This window comes from Vidua macroura, chromosome 5, assembly GCF_024509145.1.
Source record: "Vidua macroura isolate BioBank_ID:100142 chromosome 5, ASM2450914v1, whole genome shotgun sequence".
Lineage (NCBI taxonomy): Eukaryota > Metazoa > Chordata > Aves > Passeriformes > Viduidae > Vidua > Vidua macroura.
This window is the reverse complement of record NC_071575.1, coordinates 64,906,271-64,926,388: the sequence shown is the minus strand read 5'-3', so window position 1 is coordinate 64,926,388 and position 20,118 is coordinate 64,906,271. Positions and strand designations below refer to the sequence as shown.

At 39.1% G+C, this 20,118-nt stretch overlaps 1 protein-coding gene across 1 annotated transcript in view; it reads left to right on the top strand.

Annotated features, from left to right (window-relative positions):
* The first annotated feature begins 11,831 nt into the window (after positions 1 to 11,831).
* SEMA3A (semaphorin 3A) overlaps positions 11,832 to 20,118 on the top strand; it is a 166,058-nt gene continuing 157,771 nt past the window's right edge. Inside the window, exon 1 of the mRNA XM_053977966.1 lies at positions 11,832 to 12,060. Coding sequence (XP_053833941.1) covers positions 11,949 to 12,060 — 112 coding nt within the window. The 5' untranslated portion in view covers positions 11,832 to 11,948. The remainder of the gene's footprint in view (positions 12,061 to 20,118) is intronic.

Here is a 20,118-nt window from a genome sequence, read left to right as displayed (position 1 = left end):
CTGAGGTCAAACGTGTGAAGAAGAAATAGCGTGCACAGAAACTTGCAAACTATTTTTTAGTTTCCAGACTTGAAAATGACAGAGAAGAACATGTGGCAATTACAGAACCACTTTTATTGCTTTAAAGCAACATGATTTAATTGGTTTGATATAAACATAGGAGCATATCTCAACTATGAGCAAAGCAGTGTACTCAATCATGTTACTTTTAATGGAAATAGTCTTGAAAATAGATTGCATAAGGAACATTTGTCATAATGGCTGGTCTAACAAATCATGCAAGCACAACTAGATAAATAAGGTAATGTGTCCTGCCATTTGTAACTTAATCCTCCAGTGTATTTCATTAGAAGGATCTTAATTTTCATCTGAATGTCTCCATCTTAACGAGAATGAGACTAGAGTTTGGCTGGACCCCAGATCAATTTCATGCAATAACAACAGTAACCATCTCAAACTTTGCCTTTCCAGTAATTGAACTATATAATATGTTAAAAAAAGAGGAAATACACAAACAAGCGAACAACTTAATCTCTATCCTAAAATATACTTTGAAACCTTTGTTTCAGGAATCTTGAAAACGCGATCAGTGAAGAAATACAGCTTTTGAGGCAGTGGCTGTTTCAGATTCAAAATGTTGGAAGAGATTAGTGAAATAGCTTTTGCATTTTTCATGCTGATTCCACTGGAGATGTGCTGAAAGCCATAAAGATATGCTTCTTTCTCCAACTCATTTATTTCACATATACAATAATTTGCGGTCAATAAATCTAGGATGGATATGCATGGTGAGGCATTGGTGTGGCAAACGGAATGGATAATAACTTTATCCATAATGTGGTTGCGGTATTTTTATAATCAGTTTTGTCATGTGATATTACTGGAGAGTATCACCAACCAGTATTCAATATGAAACAAAGTTTTCCAAAGCAACACATGCTATGTACTAATTCATGTCATCGGAGATCCATCTTCTGGTCTGTGAGACTCATCTTGTGTGCACATGGCTTTCATGGAGATGATAGCACAGAGGAATTTGCTTTAACAGTTCTATAGCTGGGCACTCCAGATGGATCATTTTACCATAGCAGAACATCTTACCTGAAAACTCCTTCACTGGCCAGACTTACCTTGATTTTGCAAGATAAAACTTGTGGGAGGGTGGAAACTTCTGAGATCTTTAATGAGAAATAACAAGTTTAAAATAACAATTGCAGTAGAAATTATTAACAAAGTATTAGCTTACTTCTTTCATGTGTTCATTTGTATGTTTAGTGTCTTACAAAAAGCAGAATATTTAAATTAAGGAAGTTATTTCCTTAGAAATATCTGTTATAGAGGAAAATATTGAAATCCAGTCCTTTAAACAAACCAGAGTTTAATATTTGTCAAAAACAATTTACAGTTCAAATCTTGGTATAATGGTCTACTTACACATGAAACTTTGAGATTCTAGAAATCTTGGTCCTGCATCTAGCTGAGTTCGTCAGTAGGCTTAAGTTTAAGCAGTCTTCAATTTTCAAGTGCTATCAGCTATCAAGAAGGTAAGGTTTAGTTTACGCACCATCTGATAACCTGCTTCCCTAGATACCTATTTTTCCCAGAGGTCCTTCCTTGAAGTTTGAAGTGCACTAGAAAAGAAAACTTGGCTCTTGCTGATTCTGGATTGTGCTGTCTGTCCTATTCTTTACAAAATTTCAACACACATAGGCACAGATCCAGCAAACCATGTGCATAATTTGAAACCCATGAATAACTCCAGTTAAAGCTGCCAAAGATGGTAGGATGAACAGAGAAACCACTGAATTTCAGAGCAAAAATACAGGATGAAACTGTATCCTCAAACATAAGACTGCAAACTTTAGAAGGGTACTCACTCAGCACTTGTCAAGAAGGATGTTGCTTTTCAAGTTATTCACATAAATCACTATGGTATCTGAAATTCATTGAACAATTCATGAGAAATATATTTGCATTTGATTTTCCTTTCCTTAAGCTTCTGTTTGTTGCAAATTTTAACTGCTGTGGGAGACTGGACTGAACTATATATGCAATGTTTTCTTCTTAAACAGAATCATTAGACTTTTATCACCAAGCATTGGGCAGAAAGTGGAAATATTTTTAAAGGTCAAATCATAAAACTGTGAAGTCTGGAGGAATTTATCTCTAGAGAGTTATACCAAGTGTACCACTCCCCTGTATGAAAATTTAATTGATGTCACTTGGTTGAAATTATTATCTCTTGAGACAAAATTTGATATGACATTATGTAAGATATCAGAGTAAAAGGCATTTTTTTGGATCAGATTTTAAGCCCAGCTTGTAGAATCACAATTGGTCATTGTAAAAATGATTATTATATCACAACCAAGAGGATTATGATGTCAGGTGGGGAATAAGTGCAGAAGCAGATAAATTCTTAGGAAACAACAGTGATTCTGTTTTAAAACACTGTCTTCAGAAAAAATGACCAGAAAAAAAGAAGTACAGGGAAATAAACTGCACAGAAGAGTGCTTGTTTCCAAATAAGATATTTCATAAGTTTTCCATAAGGTGACAGCTGCTTTTTCAAGCACCATATTCTGCTCTCTGTTACATCAGTGTGAATCCAGAGGAATTGCATTTGAATTGTTTTTCTAGGGACTGACATCAGGGTAAATGACAGTAAAATTTGGCTTTAATACATTTTCTCAGAAATAGAACCTAATTATTCCCTTCAAAATAAAGAAGGGAGAATTACCACACATCATATGATGTCATGTATCATTCAACACTTTGGAAGAAAAATGGGAAGCAAGATTCATTTCAAGTATGGAGTGCTGTTTCTTTCCTGTTATCCTTCCAAATTTCACAATTTATTGTGAAAGCCCCTATTGCTGAAGGACAAAATAGACCTTTTGGGCACAAGGCATTTCTCCTAACAGTCAGGTCTGCCACCACAATAAAACCTTTAAGGACACTAATTCTAGGCTTAGGCACACTGTTCCTTGTTAGCCCCATCACAGAAGTAGTTTCAAGGTTCTTGATCGGCAGCTAAAAGGGTGTGTTTAGACCAAAATTGTCATTGGCAAACGTAAGTCTGACGGGGAACATTGCTGCAAATGGATAAAGACTGAGTTTTTGCATGCATCACATTTTGCAGTTTCATGTAAAATAACCTTCCTAGAGTGGCAGTGTTTTCTTTAACTTTATCCTGTGGTGTAGGGGGAGAGGAGCAGAGTGATATTTCAGTTACTAAAAGCAAATGACAAGTAGCTTCAGAACCTAAGAACTCACACACCAACATGCTGCCTTCATTTGTATTCAAAAGATGCCTCAGTTTTTTCCCCCTCACTGACTAGTCTGTGCTGATCAGTATAAACAATGGAATTTTTCTCTTCATGAACATATTTTTGTTCTGTTTCACTTGAAGGTAGAGACAAACATTAAAAAAAACAAGAAAGAAAATATAGAAGAAAAGCAATCTTCATAAACATTTATAATTTAAAAAAACCTGATAGGTAAAACTTTAAGAAAGAATTAAGATATTTAAGAATTTCGCTGAAAGATTCATGAAACTGGCACATGATGTTATAAGATTTAAACAGAAAGAAAAAAACAGCAAAAAAGAAAACCTGAGAGATTAATCTTTGAGATATTGTAAAGTGCAGGGGAAATGAAAATGGCTAATTATGCTAATTATGGCCTACTACCAATATGGAACATGTAATGTCTTTATGTGTGTATATATAGATACATAGATCACATATATATATATATATATATATATATATACACATAGTGTACATATATACATAGTGTACCATATGAGTCCAGTCTTTTTCCATTACTCTTTTGGTAATTCATATCATATCATATCATATCATATCATATCATATCATATCATATCAATCTCTTTTAATTAAACTACTTAGCATGAACAGAGAAGCTGGCTTATAAGTATATAATTTTTTCCTTCCTATTCTGATGACAAGTCACTAAGGTGTTGCTAAGTAGCTAATTCTGGCCCAGAATTAAGAATTTCCACTGTTGTGGGAAATATTTACTGGCAGTAAATATCTTTGTCTTTCCATCTCCTCAGTTAAAGGGAAGAGGGCAGGCTCTGAGAGAGCAAGATGTTACACAGTGTCAGCAGAGCTACATTATCATACAATCTCCAACAAGGTGTCAGGCTGCCTTGGTGCAGCACTCCTCCCTACATCTGGCCATATGTTTCCTTTCCTTTGCCACTTTTACACCTCTACCACTACTGTTAGTCTCCACTCACAGGGTGAGATGCTCCAGGGAGTTCTAAGCAGCTTCGTATCCTGCCTGGAGAGAAAAGAGGGAAGGGGGACTGCAACTGTTCAGACTTGGGTTTGACTACACTTTCTCCAAGACTAAGTACCAGTGTAAAAATCCTCATTGTCAGAGTCAGGGATGTTTGTTTTACTACCTGATGCTCTTTGTACTGATTCTCTCTGTGTGATCATACAATTGTCAGAGTACCAAAGTATTTGAAATATTTCTAGAATTCCTGAGAAACAGAAACCAAGCTAAGTTTTTAGTTATTCTCCTAGAAATTTGCTCTAATGGTATATGTATGTGCATGTGTCCAACCTACGTTTGGATTTCCACAAACAAGATTTATGTGACTGACTGGTTCAGCTCCATCCTAACTTTGTTTTGGATTTCAACACTTCAGGAGAGAGGAGTCTTTCTTTCCAATGTCTATATTTACCTGCCTAAGATATCATGGAATCTGATGTCAGAAAAGCAAATAGAAAAATAATGTAGTGTAAAGATTTTCTGAAACAGTTACAAATGCAATCTAGAGGAGGGATAAAGTTCCCCTCCCCTGCTGAAATCCCTATTCACTGGGGATTCAGAGAGGGAAAGAGAGTTAGTTAATGCTTTCCTAGAGCTTGTTTTTCTTTGAATTCCCCTCTCTCCTCTTCTAGCACACATTTGTACATATTGCTGACTCTAAAAGCAATCCCAGAGGTCAAATTATTGAAAGTTCAACCAAGTTTTCCTAAGTTATCACAGTTTACTTACCATTCCCAGTTTCCACAGGCTATCTGAGCAGTGATTAAATACTTATCAGTTTTGGAATCAGAAGCCATAAACTGACTCTTTAGCTGCTATGTTTGTGTGATATTGTTTGATCTTCCAAATACAATTTGCACCCACAGGCTCTATTCAACAGAATCTGACTTGCCATTTGTCTATGAAAAAAAGCATCCTCATGAAAAAGTTTTCTAGTCTAGAAAATCAAATAGGGAATATACATGAAGATGACAGTTGGTGGTTACATTTTTGTTGGGTTTGAATCTTTGTCACATACTAACGAACCAGTCAGCACAAGAAGAAAAAAAAACAGAGAAGAAATGTTCAGAAAATAATGATGATCTTAGCAGATGCTGCACACGCTTGCAGTTTGTGGTTAGCTGCAATTCACCTGGACTATTTAAAAGCCTGTGATGAATGGGAGGCACAAAAGATAGTGTTGTGTCTTTCAAGCCTTTGACAGTTGGCACTAAATGTAGCTAAGCAAAATTACATAGGGCCAAAAGGTTGGCCATGATGGATCCCAGATACAATAGAACTGGGGATTTTCTGTATACGGAGTGATAAGGAGGGACTTTTAGGGTTGACAGGAATGACTTGCATCCTATGACAAATGACGAGGTAAGGATGTGGCTGTTGGTATAGTACGTGAGAAATGCGGGATCAATTTCTCATCAAGTTAACGTCTCAGTGTGCGGCCTTGAGGAAACCCCTCAGGATCACACCTTGAAAGGTATACAGGGGCCTAAGGATGCAAATCAGAACAGAAGACAACTTTCAAAGACAAGCAGAAAATCCTCACCTTATTTATGTCTTGTTTTCTTGATCATAGTAGTTTGTTGGGTTTTGTGCAGGAAAAGATGTTATGTATTGTCAGTTGTTCCAATTTGGAAAAAAGTGGGTGATAAAAGCCAAAATTGGATTTGACAGCCAAGGTAGCTGAATGTGTAACACATTTGTGTGCAATACACCTTGCAAGTTGTCTCTACAGCCAGCAGTGGAGAAAAGGACAGAACTGGTTTATAATCTGTCTTTTCAGAGATCCACCAACCATTAAATCTGTTGGGATAGATGAGCAAGTGATTCTGCAGCTGCTCATTTGGGAGGAGACCTTCCACTTGATTAGACTTCCCCCAGCAAGCTGCTGTTTCTTTGGTTTTCCCTTTCCCTTTTCCCTTCCCCTTGATTTTTCTTGAATTGGCTTTTTTTTTTTTTCTGAAGAATTAGAACATCAAATATTTTTTTGCATTTCCCTCATCTCCTGTAAAAAAAAAATATGTCCAGTATTTCCTCAGTGAAGGCTCAACAGCCAATAAACATAAGCAATTAGAGGGACAGAAGTCTCTGTGCTTGGAAGTTAAAAGACTTGGAAGTTTTGTTCAATTTGCATGAGTACCCTGGAGTTAATCCATTGAAAACAGAAGCTACTGACCCATACCAGGAATTGGCAAAAATAAACGTTTTGTAACTCATATTAAAGTCACATGCCTGGCACTGAGCTGTTAAGGTGGGTTTCTTACCATGGCTCTGGACATCACAGGTGCTGCACATCTGTGTCTGAGATGAACATTAGGCAGCAGAGGCCAAGGGAATGGAAAAAAATTGTTTAGGTTTGAAGAGCAATCTGAAAATGTTGCTGTTCAGACAGGCATATAACCTGTCTACAGAACAGGATGCAAAGAAATTTTTTGAAGAATTTAATGAGGTGTTTAATAGACCTGAATGCATTGTGAATAAAACACATCATACTGATACAGATCCCATTATGCTGCCAAAAGTACTAGCATCACACAGAGTACAGTCTCATTAGTCCTGAGAAATGAAGGAAAAGTTGATTGTGACAGGATGGCAAGATGCAGTGTTATTGAGAGAACACAGACACTGACTGGTGTGGTTAGCAACCCAATCACATTCAATAATAAGAAATGTTACAGATTTATGTAGATTGAGGAGATTTGAATAAGGCTACCAAATGCAACATAGCCCAAGGGAAAGCTGGGAAAAGACATGTCTAGACTTCCAAAAGTAAAAATATTTCCAGATCTAAATGCAAGCCTCTGATTTTGGCAACTCCAATTTCACAAAATTTTATGCTCTACACCTGCACATCTCTTTTTGCCGATGCATTTTTAAATAACTTTGCTCTGTGATTGCTTCAGAACTCAAAAAGTGCCATTCAACAGAATTTTAAATCACCTAAAAAAACAGGTGGAAACAGATACTTATAACTGCTCAAGATAATGCGATAATCATCAACACTGTAAAAATAATAGCTGATATCCAGTTCAGCAGGTCTGGCTATCAGAAGCATTTTTCTTCCCTGTATAGGCCTTTTATAGGTTTCCTCCTTTTTGTTTTTTTTTTTTTTCTTCCACGAGAGAAAGAGACCAACTGTGTCAGAGATAAGCTTCATGTCAAATAGATTCCAGGTCTAGATTCCTGTCTTATATAGGCAAAGGACTTGAACTTCAGAGGTAGTACTTCATGACATGTTTCCTTTAGAAGAAAGGCCAACATCCAAAGTTCCTCTGCATTGCTGCTTTTCCACAGCGCCACTTGATGATTCTTTTTACTCCATTAGCAGGTGCATGCACTGAAACTGTGTGAAAAACAACCCCTTTCATATGCCCAAAAGGATTATTTCTAAACATTCTTGTTCACCATGTTTCTAGCATGTTCCAACAATAAGTTTGTAGCATCCCACATGAGAGAGCGGCAGCCTGTGACATAAGGGTAAAATGTGGTAGATGATGTCTGGATATTCTTACAGGAGATTTTGCTTCTGAAGTCGTTAGGTTGTGACACTGAATTCTGGGTCTCTCACACATCAAATGAAAAATGCACTTCAGATTGTTTTCTAGTCTAAGCCTCCTTTTGGACCAATAATGATTCAGTTATTTGAAAGTACTTTCAGAGAATTACTATATTTACAGCTGGAGAATTTCAGAGGGACCCTTTGCAGAACTGTAAACAATCTGCTTATCAAGCAATTCACCTGCTGTAGATAAAAATAGCAGGGAGTGTATCTGAGTTAAGATTTCACATTTCCTGCATGAGTGTGCTCTCTAAAGAGGTTTTTAGCAATCAGATGCAGAATGAAAAGGTTTGGGTTTTTTCTCTGATTTTAGACAGAAATTGCACACTCGACCCAAGAAATCTTTGTCGCAAAGATTACTTGATTAGTATCAAGTGTCAAAACCGGATTCTGGTAATTCCTGCGTAGTTTTGAGAAGGACCTGATCACATCCATATAAACAAGTAATGACTCATCCACACCACAGGAAACAATCCTAAAAACAGAAGTACATTTCTAAAGCACACTAATGACTTTCTTAGAGCAGTTAAGCTTTCAAGAGCTTCTAAGCATAAAATTCACAGCGAGCAGCAAGGTTTGAAGTAATCATGAGTCAAGTAACACTATTTCTGAGTAATGAGAAGCACCAAACGATGCCAAATTGTAAGTGATTGTTAGAGTAATTCTGCTTGGATGGTCAACAGTGAAAGCCCAGAACCATCCAAGTATAACTTTTTGTGAGATCTATCAATGTGAAGTTGCTGCACATATTGGAAGGTGGCATAAAAAACCTACAAATCATAATGCAACACAGCATGAGAGCAGAAATGTTAAACAGAGCTCACAAGGGCCTATCTGGGGTTTGAAACATAAAACACTATATAGAATGTCTTATAAATACCATTACAGAAAATAAAATCTGCAACAAATATGGGAAAACATGTAGAAGTACTATTATTCCTTTTGAACTTGCTTCCCAGTAATAGAAAAATTCATTAAGGTAATAACAGAGGTCTTCATTTCTTCAGGGACTAAGGGTATTATCTGAAGAACTGAGAAAGTTTGGATTTTACTTTTTTGCCTCTCTCTAAATTCAGCAGCTAGATCTCTTTTAAAAGACCAAAGAAAAAAGGTGAATAGATTGTTATTTGAGAGTGAGTTGTTGCCCACCCTAAATTCCCAGAGTTGACGTTTCTGGCACTGGCTGTAAGAGCGTTGGCCAAGTCATTCCTTCCAAGCAGAGCCCAGTTTCGCCTTGGCAGAAGCACCATATGGCAATGGGTGCCTGTGAGATATAAAGCCTCTTCAAGCACCACTGAAGTGCTGCCATTGCCCCTCTCCTTATAAGGGGGTGCAGCATATGCTCTCCTGACTAGTTGATTAGCACTACTTAGAGCTAAATAGTAGAAGGATCAGGTTTTACCCTTTTCTATGTCTTTGGGCTATCATATCCCACAGAGGAAGGCAAAAAGTGAGTGGTCTCTCACATGAAGGATGTAAAAAGTCTCTGTCATCTCTCCTTAAATAATGCTGTATTATATTTCTCAGATGTAATCTTGGATAAGCTAGTGTTCATTATATCTAATCCATACATTTTCTGAGGAAAATATATATTGACTGGGGATGTGGTTTGTTTATTTGATTGATGTAAAATAGTCTGGAATGTTACACTTTCATTTGACACGAGAAAGATAGGTTTTTAGCTTTGTGTTATCTTCTCATAAGAAAAAAAAAAGAAGTATCTGTGCCTTCTTTATGCAACTAGAAGTAAATTGAGTGTAATAACTTCATTGTAAAATGATGTGCTTTATAAAGTCCTGAATATGGTGCATCTTTTGTGTTTTGTTTCTAATTGTTTGCTCAATACAAAAGGATAATTCATTAGGCCAATTCTCCAAATAATCTCAAAGTGACACGAATTCCTTTGCAGAGTGAATGTCTGTAGCAAGTAATCCATGGAAAACAGACAGGCGTCTCTTGTCATTTTGGAGCTCTAATCCACTGCCTGGAGCATGAAAATGCTCAGGATAACAAATGTGGGAATGACCAAAATCAACATTATTTTTTTATTTTCTTTTCTTAACAATGCTGCTGATCAATAGAATTGCTGAATTTGGCAGATACAATGCCACAGGATTAATGAATTAAGCTCAGGAAGCAGAAGAATTTGTTAAAAAGGAGAGGGGAAAAGCCCCTTCTTTTCCACTGGTGTGTGAATATCAAGCAATGAAAGCAGCAATGACAGAATTTTACCATAGTACCAAGCCTTGTTCTGCACAAGTCTTTACATTTTAATTAGAACTATACTGACACCCGCTTTTTCAACTATGAACTTCACTTCTAAATTGAAAACTATTTCCTAAGTGATGGTTTAGCAGCTAGGTCTGAACACAGAAGAGAGATGCTGTGTTTGTGTAATTCAGCATGTAGTGTGGTCACCATCAGTGGAACTAGATAATTGTTTTTTAAACCACAATAAATAGTGGTAAAAGGAAGGAAGAGACGCCTACTGAAATGCCATAGACTGTGTCACCATAAAGCACTCCCATGCTCTGGAAAACCGAAGAATGAAATACAGAGGGGTCATCACGCTTTGATGATGCCAATGTTTTAGAAAAGTCGATTGCCACTGTTTCTGTCAATACTGCATTAGGAATGTAACACAGGGTACATATCTGTGTAAGACATTACATTCCAAAATACACATTGCATTGATATTCAGCACAGCATGGAGATTTTAATAAACCACCACTGACTAGAAGGGGTTTGCTCAGATATGTGGGAGGGGAGAGCTTGAGTTTGTTTATACGTTTGTATTTACACCTCCTTAAAGACCTCTGGGGATTTTGTGTGTCCTTTTGTCTAAACAAACAAACAAAAAATCTTTATCTAGTTAAATTGCACAAAACTATATTACAAAAATCACACAGTCCTAGAAATTGGAAGGTTTGGAACATTTTCAACTTATAAGAACACTTCAGAGAATAGTCCTGTGTAATTTATGAGCCCCTATAGACCTGTCCATGTCTTGAACTGATTGTTGAAGTGGGCTTTACTAGGAATTTCTTGTCTTGAATTGGAGTAGTGCTGGAGGTGGGGAGGAAGGGAGGTTAGAGGAACCTTCCCTAACAAGGCTTTAAAAGCTTCAGTGGTAAAGTTATGCTGATGGGATATTTTGTTACTTGTTTTTAACTGGGAACAATCCGAAGAGGGTTACGCTATGGGCAGGAGCTGTTATTTAAGTGGGTGGCAACGTCGTGGGCTGTGTTGTGCTGTTGTTGTTTTTAAAGTGGGACGTGCATCTTTTGATAAGAACTGTAAAATGGTTTAAAAAAACCCCAAAACCCCGAACATCCAACCAAACAAACCCCACATAACCCAAACCAAGCAAAACCAAACCGAACAACCTGGACAATGACATGAAACAGCTGGTGAAATGTCTAGCTCCGTGCCTTCCCCAAGCGCGGCGGAGCGGAGGTTTCTCTTCTCTCATCTCTGCCGCGATGTGCTTCTTTTTTCCCTTTTTTTTTTTTTTTTTTTTTTTTTCCCTGTAGCTCTTTGCATGTGCTGTGACAGCCGGGGAAGGGGGGTTGGGGGGGTCGCGCCTGCCGGCGCTCCCATTGTCAGGCGCTCCGGGAGCGCGGGCAGCGCCGGTGTCCCCCGCGCCCGGCGGAGCGCGGGGAGCGCGGGGCCGCCCCCGCCGCCGGGACCCGCCCGCCGCGCGGGGAGCGGAGCGGGGCCCGCCCCGGCCCGGCCCGGCCCGGCCCCGGCCCCTGCCCCCGGCCCGCGCCGCCGCCGCCGCCCGCACCATGCCGCCCCCCCGCCGCACGCCGCTCGCGCCCGGGGGCTGCCTCCCTTTCCGGCCCGCGGCGTGTGCGTGAGAGGGGCTTGAAGTTGCCCCGGCGGCGGCGGCGAGCGGGGGGCCGGGGCGGCAGCGGCGGCAGCGGCAGCAGCGGCGTCGGGGCGCGGCGGGCGCGGAGCGGAGCCCACCCCCATCACCTGTTACCTCCGCTCCCCAGGTTGCCTGAAGTTCCCCGGCGGCGCCCGGCAGGACGGGGAGCGCCACGGCTGCGGCTGGCGGGGACCCTACAGTGGCTGCTGCAGCATGGGCTGGCTCAGGGGGATTGCCTTGCTTTCCTTGGGAGTATTACTAGCAGGAAGAGTCAACTGCCAGCATGTGAAGAATAATGTGCCAAGGCTCAAATTATCGTATAAAGGTAAGTCTGTTGTTCTCTCTTATTCTCGGTTTTCCTCCGAACCTCTTTTCTCCTTGCCCCGTCGCTCCCTCCCTCCTCACCTTCCTCACTGCTTTTCCTTATCTTGCAAAGGGGAAACTGACATTGGAAGAAATTCCTGAAAACATTTTCTTGAAAAGCCCCTTCGTGCTGCGGTCGGTACCAGGCAGTTTAAACCCAGACAAAGAAGAGTTAGTTGCGATTGCAGACGAGGACTCCGGATCGTGCTGATCCCTGTTAGAGCATTTTTTCAGTCTTGTGCTATTTCACCGGACTTTACTCCTCAAGACGATGAGTCGCGTTTGGCCACCCAGCTCACCTCCCCCGTGCTGGGCGTGCAGTGCAGCCACAATTCTAGATCTGCTTTAAACATCATGGAATGGATAAAGATTTATATTTTTTTTTCATTTTATATTTTAGGCATGAAGTGGTTAATTTTCAAGTCATGAATATTCAGTTTGTACAAATCTGACAATCAGATGCCTAACATAAGCAGTAGATGGTGGGTTTGCCAAGAAACTATAAACTGAAAGGAACAGATCAGTCTAGAAAAGGAGGAGAGGACTGCTAGGCACCAGAAAATGCTGCCTATGGATGTTTAATGCAGTGCGATTTATTTGAACCAGTGTTGTTTTCGGTGTAGTCTGATGTGTGTCATTGGAGATCACAGGGAAGGTGTAACTGAAGAAAGAGAGCTGTGAGATTACGTTTATGTTTGAAATTGTGTAATGCCACTCACGCTGCAGTTGTCAGTAATTAACTTTTGTATAATAGTGCCAATATTAAAGGAGAACAGTGAAGTAGACAGGCTCTCCTCTTTATCAGCATAGTTCCACTCTAAGTACATTTTCAGAACAATTCATTAAATCTGGAGAATGTACAACTGGGAAAGAAGTTTAAAATGCAAGAGCTGTTTTTTTTTTTTTTTTAATGGAGAGCTGTACACCTAGGTACATACACAGGTCTCTGAAGAGCTGCCTGCTCATAATTCTTAGATTACTGATGGCTGAGAGAAGGAGCTGCAGCTACGGTTCTGAAAGGAGAGAAGAAAAATGACACATTGCTTTTATAGAGGGAAAAAGAGAACATGTGTGTGCATGCCTGGTCATAGATGTCAATCTCAGTTTACAGCATAGTGTCAGTACATCTCTTGCCAGTAGAAATACGTTTTCCTTCTTTTTTCATCTTTCTCGTGCTGCAAATGAGAGGGGGAAAAGTCCTCTCTGATACAGGGCAGGCGTCATTTCACACTCCAGATGAAATAAAGAATTAAGCACCTGCAAAACTTGGATGCTTTGTGTGAAATAAATGCATGTGCCGGGTTTCTTAAAGAAGACATATGTGCATATTTGTGTGTATTTAAACTTGAAAATATATGAATGAAAAGAACAGTTTAAGGGGTTCAGAGTCTGTTAATGAGAAAAAAAATATTTAACACAAAATTGACTTTTTTGAGTAATGGAGTCTAAAGAAAGCTTCTATAATAACTACATGTCATGTCAGAAAAGTCATTAAAAAACTCTTAATTGCTTCCAAACTTCTACAATCATACTGAAACTCAGATTAGTATACAGAAGCATAAATTCTATTAAAAACATCCTGTAAAGGGGTTAATGGCTAATTAATTATGGTTTGTTTTTTTTTTCACCCTTTTAAAGTTTATCTATGGCTCAAGTCTGCTACCCCTGCTCATATTGGCTAAATGCACAGAAACTAATTTCAAAGAGTTGCCAAATGTGACTGATAGTGGTTTTCTTTTTTTCTTGTCTCTTTTCTCTCTTAGTTTTTTTTTTTTTTCCACCCTGCTGGTGCTGTATCTGTGGACCCTTTAAAAAATATTTTGCTACCCTGCCGATTGGTTGTTTTCCAGTTCTGCTCTTGCTGGGATAAAGAGTCTCATTTTCATTTTTTAAAATATCAGATATCAAATTTTGCAATATGGTCAGTCCTATATGAGCAAAACAGGAAACTGAGTTGAACATCAAAACTCTTTCATACTTGGTGGGTCATTGTGCAACAAAAATGTGTTCAAATGGTGAGCAACCCTGTTTCCTATCTAGTGAAGACAGTAAATGTGCACTTAATCCAAAGCAAGTTGAAGACTTACAGGAATTTACACTGTAGCCTTTGATTCATGTATTTGACTTCAAACGTGTAACTCTAAAAATCAGATCAGTCTGCTCACATGCTTAATGTTAAGTTCTGGTGTAAATGCTTGGCCAGGTCAATGGGAGAATGCTGCTGCATTGATCCCCAGGTATGGGGATATCATTATTAGTCAGGGAAGACTAAGCCTTGTCAGCTGGTGCTTTTCCAGACAAATTTTGCTTCCAGCACAGTGCTCAGTGCACAGATCAATGTTAACACCTTGCGTAGGAACATCCTTAAGTGCTGTGGGTATTGAAAATACGTCTTCTAGGCACTGACAGAATACCTCACATGCTAATACTTATCTCTCTGGATATACTTCACTGCCATGTGACTACGTGATACCAAGTGATTCATCTCTATTTAAACTGCTTGCAAGTAGAAAAAGAAACTACTCAGTTACTTACCCATTTGTCATCTCCATGAAGAGATGTTGTTGAGTAAAATAAACTTACAATATTGGAAAAAAAAACCCAAACATGCAAGGTAAAAAGAGTGACCCAGGTGACTTCACTTTTCTGTGAGCTTTCTTTTAAAGATGTATGCTTGTTTGGCTAAACAAGTACCTTGGAGCTAATCGTCAGTGCTTTATTTCAAAACAAAAACAAGGATGTATTTTAACTTCTTGTTTGTCTCGACTAATTAGATGTCAAACATGGTTAAAAAGCTCAGGCATTTGCTTTAAAAGTTAGCAAAATGAATCATGAAGGGTTAAATCCCTGCCAACCTTGATTTCCTATGGTCACTTGCTTTCAAAGGCCTAGTATTAGCTCTGCCATTTCCCTGGATGCTGGACAGAAGTTTTGGTGAACTCCTGTTCTTACTTCCTCTTAGCTTCTTATCGTTCAGTCTTGCAGAAGATTAGAAGCATCCTATAGCACATGGTATGGATGGGAAATGGCAGAGAAAGTGTTGAAATGCATACATTAAGGCCACATCTGTGATCTGAAAATGTTCTTTCTGTTCATTGTGAAAAAGAGTGCTGGTTATTTGGTTTACATCACCTGAATTCTGCTGGCATATTAAAGAAAAGAAATTTGAGGAGAGCGGTAGGGAAATGCTTGTCCACCTGAAATCTGTGGTGAATCTCCTGTTCAGTAGCTTCTGGGTTTTGCCCGGTACTTTATAAAGTTTCCAAGCATTTTCATCTTTGTGCCTGGATTGGAAAGGTTTTGCTCAGATGATACTCATGTCCTTATTTCAGTCAAAAGGAATTAATATGATTAAAAGCCTGATCCAAAGTTCATTGAAGTCACTAAATGCTGGATCATAGCCTAAATGTGGTAAAACCAGCCATAAAACTGAAAGCTCAGTTGAGCTCTTCAACCACTGAGCTCGTCTTCTTGTGTCCTTCCAAAGACTTTGTGTCCTTACTGTAGAGTAACAAGAAATGTCATTGTTGATAAATCAAAAGAAAAAGAATCTTCCCTTAAAGAGTGTAGGGGGCTTTGTTCTTGCCTTTTTTTCGTGTGTGTTTTTTCTAATATCATTGACTTCAATTCTGATGTTGGTTTTAAGTCTCTATATTGTGTCACCAGGTCACAGATTCTGTTCAGGAAACTCCTATTGAGCACAGAGTTCTCAGAAAGATGGTGATCAAGTTGAGTGTGCGAAGTTTAAAACAATAAATATAATCTTAACTCCAGATGGATTTCTTGTATTGTTTATTGTTTTGTATTTTCTTTTGCTGTCCTCTGCACGGGGAGATGGAACCAGCTATAGTACCCTTTAAATATAAACAAATAAGCCCAATGAAAGTTTCCATTAACAATTCCTTGATTTCCAGATTTTTTTCATAAAGCAGCCCTGATTTTTGCCTCCACATGAGTAAATCTTGTCAACCCAACTTTCTCAAATCCATCTGTCACCTCTTATTTGTCTATTGAAAATTACTAAATGCTGTAAGTATGTTTTGCAAGAGTACATGTGTGGTTCTCCTTTGTTATTGTTGCTCAATTGGATACATATTACTTGAGAAAAAGTAAGTGGAAAAGCATTGCACACAGATTTAGCTCTATTGCTCCCTGGCTTCAATTCAAGCCATATTAAAAGTAAGTGTCTTGTTTAAAGTTGCAGTGATAGTGACAACTACTCCATCCTTGATGTGCAGTTGATTTACAATTTTATAGCATGGATTTTTATCCAGATGAAATCCTGGCCCTAGTGAAAGCAATGGCAAAACTTCTGTCTGTTTCAATCTGTCCCATGTGGGGTGATGAGGGAGGAATGGCACCACACCGAATTACCTGTATGTACACTAATGTAAATATGATACCTGGCTTGTAGTTTGTTCACCCAGTCTGGTTGTAGTTGATGACCTGCCAGTGGGTTTGATTGTGGTTTTTCCTTTCCTTCAAACTTTATAACTCACAATTCAGTACCTCTACAAATATTGAGAAAGCAGGACAAAGTGGGAGAAGGAAATGGGGAGAGAAATATTGGCAAGGGAGCCTGTTTCTCTTGAGCTGGGACCAGTATTGGAGTTCGTCTCAGATTTCAAGGTGTCTGCTTAAAAACCTTTGCTTAAACTAACTTGTAAGAGTACTGTCTGAGGGAAAAGCCTCTCTGACATGCCTGAAAGTGAGAGAACAGCCCTGACTTAGGAGGAAGACTCTGAAGGAAAGTAAACCAGGGACATTTGCATCTCTACCTTCTACCATTTGTGACAAAATTTCTGCACAGCTCCAGTGCTCTCAGACCTCACAGTTCAGTAGCGCAGGAGGCTGCAGGACAAGTGAAGGTACCAGATGCATCTACAGCCACGTCAGCTTTTTTTATTTGCCCCAAAATAATGAATCTTTCAGGGAGGATCTGTGTATTGGTCTTTCTATCAACTGGTTGACTGGGGTCTTCCCAAGACCTGGGAACTCTCAGGGAGATGGTAGGACTACCCTGCCTGGCTCTGACAGCTCACAGGCTGACAGGAGGGAAAAGCTGATGAAGGAAGTGCCTAAGCTCAGATCTTGCCTATATAGGGAAATTTTCAGCTAGCTAATTAGGGCCTGAGACAGGCAGTGTAATTGGAACAAGGAGGGTGAAAACCTAGCCCAGCATTCTCATTTTGCATTTCTAACTTTCCCATTTAATTTCAGTGGAAAAAGTGGTTTCTGAATTACAGAGCCTCCCTTTTCTGAGAAGCTGGAGTTCTCTATAATTATTTTTACTGTATGGTTTGCAAGTGACTGAATTATTCATGGAAGGTGCTGTATTGACAGCCATGGAAACTCTACTCTTTTGCTGCAGTCAAGGTGTGCAGCACTTACTTGTATTGTTTGTAACAGCATCTTTAAAACTCTGACCTAGTGGGGAATTTAAATATCCATAGTTACACTGAGCTCAGTAGATCTTCTGATATGTGAAATCTGCCTTAAAATTTACTTCTATGCTTCAAGCTTTTGATCAGGACTGAGGTACTCATCTATTTGCTTAGAGTTTATTCAGGTGTATACTTATTCCATAACATTTAGCAAAACAGTATTTAAAATGAGAAACCCAGTCGTAGCAGGTTGTTACAATGTAAATGGGTTATTTTTTATAATCTTTCCTGCAGGCGACTCTGTATGCACAGAAAGCATTTCCATGGAGCTCCCACCTGAAAAGAAACCATGAAATGATTTGTATTTTTAACTCATTCTTTTTTCTTGGAAGTGTTTTTCAGTTTTAATTTAATGCATTGCTATACTGTGATCCTTTTAATATGGTTTTGGTTTGCTTAATCACTGATTCTGCATATGGCCTTTAATGCCCACAGCTGCTGCTAGAGAATCTTCTTTATTTACTTCCTCTGGCCTACAGACTTTTCCCTCGTGTATACCTGGAACACTACAATGGAAGCGCCTGCAATACAAAGTTGTTCCAGTATTTTCAACATTTTCTTCATCAGTTGGAGCCTGAGTCGACCCCGTTCAATCTGAAGAAAAATCACATCTTCACCTGAGGCAGTGCCTAAGTGACTGAGAAGAAAACAAATCCTTCTAAGTGGTGTCAATGGTTGTGACATTTTCCAGTTGTTTGAAAGCTAAAAAGGGTAAAATTGTTTTCAGGCTCCCACACACTTATTTTTAAGCAGATGTGTGGGGTGGACCCTGGGAGCTCTATGTCAAAGTTTTAAATGGAGGTACCGTAACCTGTTACGGTGCTCTTGTTAACTAAGGTTACACGTAAAAATTGTTGCTGCTCTTGTGCTGGTGGGCGATTCAGCGAATTCCTTCCCTTGCAGGACTAAAGCTCCCTTCAGAAATGTCTGCAAGTTCACGGTCCTCCCACATACAGCCTTCATATAGGTTAGCTGCTCTCTTCCAGTAACAGCTGTGAATAGTGAGAATAACTGCGGGGATAGTACTTTTACTTGACTTTTCCTATTTTTTTCAAGTGGGATAGTGTCTGAATATACAAGAGAGAAAAGGATGGTCACAGCTGTTGAGAGCATCAGAAATCTTAAGAGTCTTGTAACCTTTCTCTTGCACCACAGGAGGTTCTCTGTGGTGTCTCTTTCTTTGTGACTGACACAGTCAGCCACTTTAGGCTCTTTTCACTCTCAGGGGAAGGAGAGGTACCTCCAGAGAGCTAATCTTGGGTTAGGCAGACTGAATGAGACTTTAAGGGTGCTCATCACTTGTCATTGACTGTAACAGGAATTAAGCTTCTTGTTCATTTATTTAGTTTCTTTCTCTCTGGGAATATATCAAAAGAAGGTACTAATTAACTGCTATGGAAGAACTTAGGCTGTGTTCTGGTCCTAATTTAAGAAACTGTTTTTGCCTAAATGAGTATATAAGCAGTGTAAAAATTGAGCTTATTTAACATATATACAACCTCACTATCTGTGATCTTGAGGTCATCTGTGACTCTGTCTAAATTTGCGCTAAACTTACAGTATAGAAAGAAATAAACAGTACCGCTACATTTTTCATATTTTTAAAACAATTACCTAATTTACTTCTCATGTTTCCCATGTCTCTCCTCCTTAATAAGCTCATCCCAAATCCAGTGACACATGCTGGAAGTGACTGTCTGGGGCTACAGAGCTTTACTAATTTAATGGCTTAATCATTTAGAGCTTTCAATAAGCTGTCCCCTGGCTAGCTCCATTACCGTCTGAATGTTTCTGTGCTTTAAAGAGAGAAACATATTCAAGATTCAGTTTCATAGAGCGTGGTTTGCAAATAAAAATCCTTGTGTATATGTGCAATTCAAAGGACAGGTGTCTTTACCTCAAGTCTACATCTTTTCAGCTGAACTATTTCAATAGCGAGAGTGGGATAAACACAATTTATTAATTTCTAAAAATTCTAAATAGATTTAAAGTTTGGGGTTTTTTTTCCCCCTTTGGGGATTACAGATCCCCCTTGAACTAGACATATCTACAGCAATCTGTGAAATGTGTGAGCACTACTCTACTTTGTGACACATCTCATTTTCATCCTTTGCTGTTTGATAGCCAAACACAGTAAAGTCAGAAGTTTTTGCCATTCTTCTAATGTTTTAAAGTTGTTTGACATTTATTGGGCTGCCTGCTTATCTCTCCAGCTGGATGTTGCAGAAACTTTAGAAGCAAGCAGTCAAATAAAATTCTCATCTCTTATAAATATTTTCATGCAAAGTTGGATCTTGCAGGGAGCAATCTGAGGAATGAAGTAGTTATTTGCTTTCATCTAACTTGTGGAAGGAGGAAAAAAAAAGCTGTCCTTTACTCCTCACTCTAATGAAGCAAAGCTCATGTTGGTTCTGACGGCCCCTCTTGGCTCCTTTTGAAATTCCAGCCTTGTATGAGAAAAGGACACAAAAAAGCTCTGTGAGATAATTTAAAGGATTTAGAGTTGCCTTTCAAGGGGGATGGGTTGGTGGTCTTTTCTAGAGGAATCACATGATAAATACAGCTCACAAGCATCC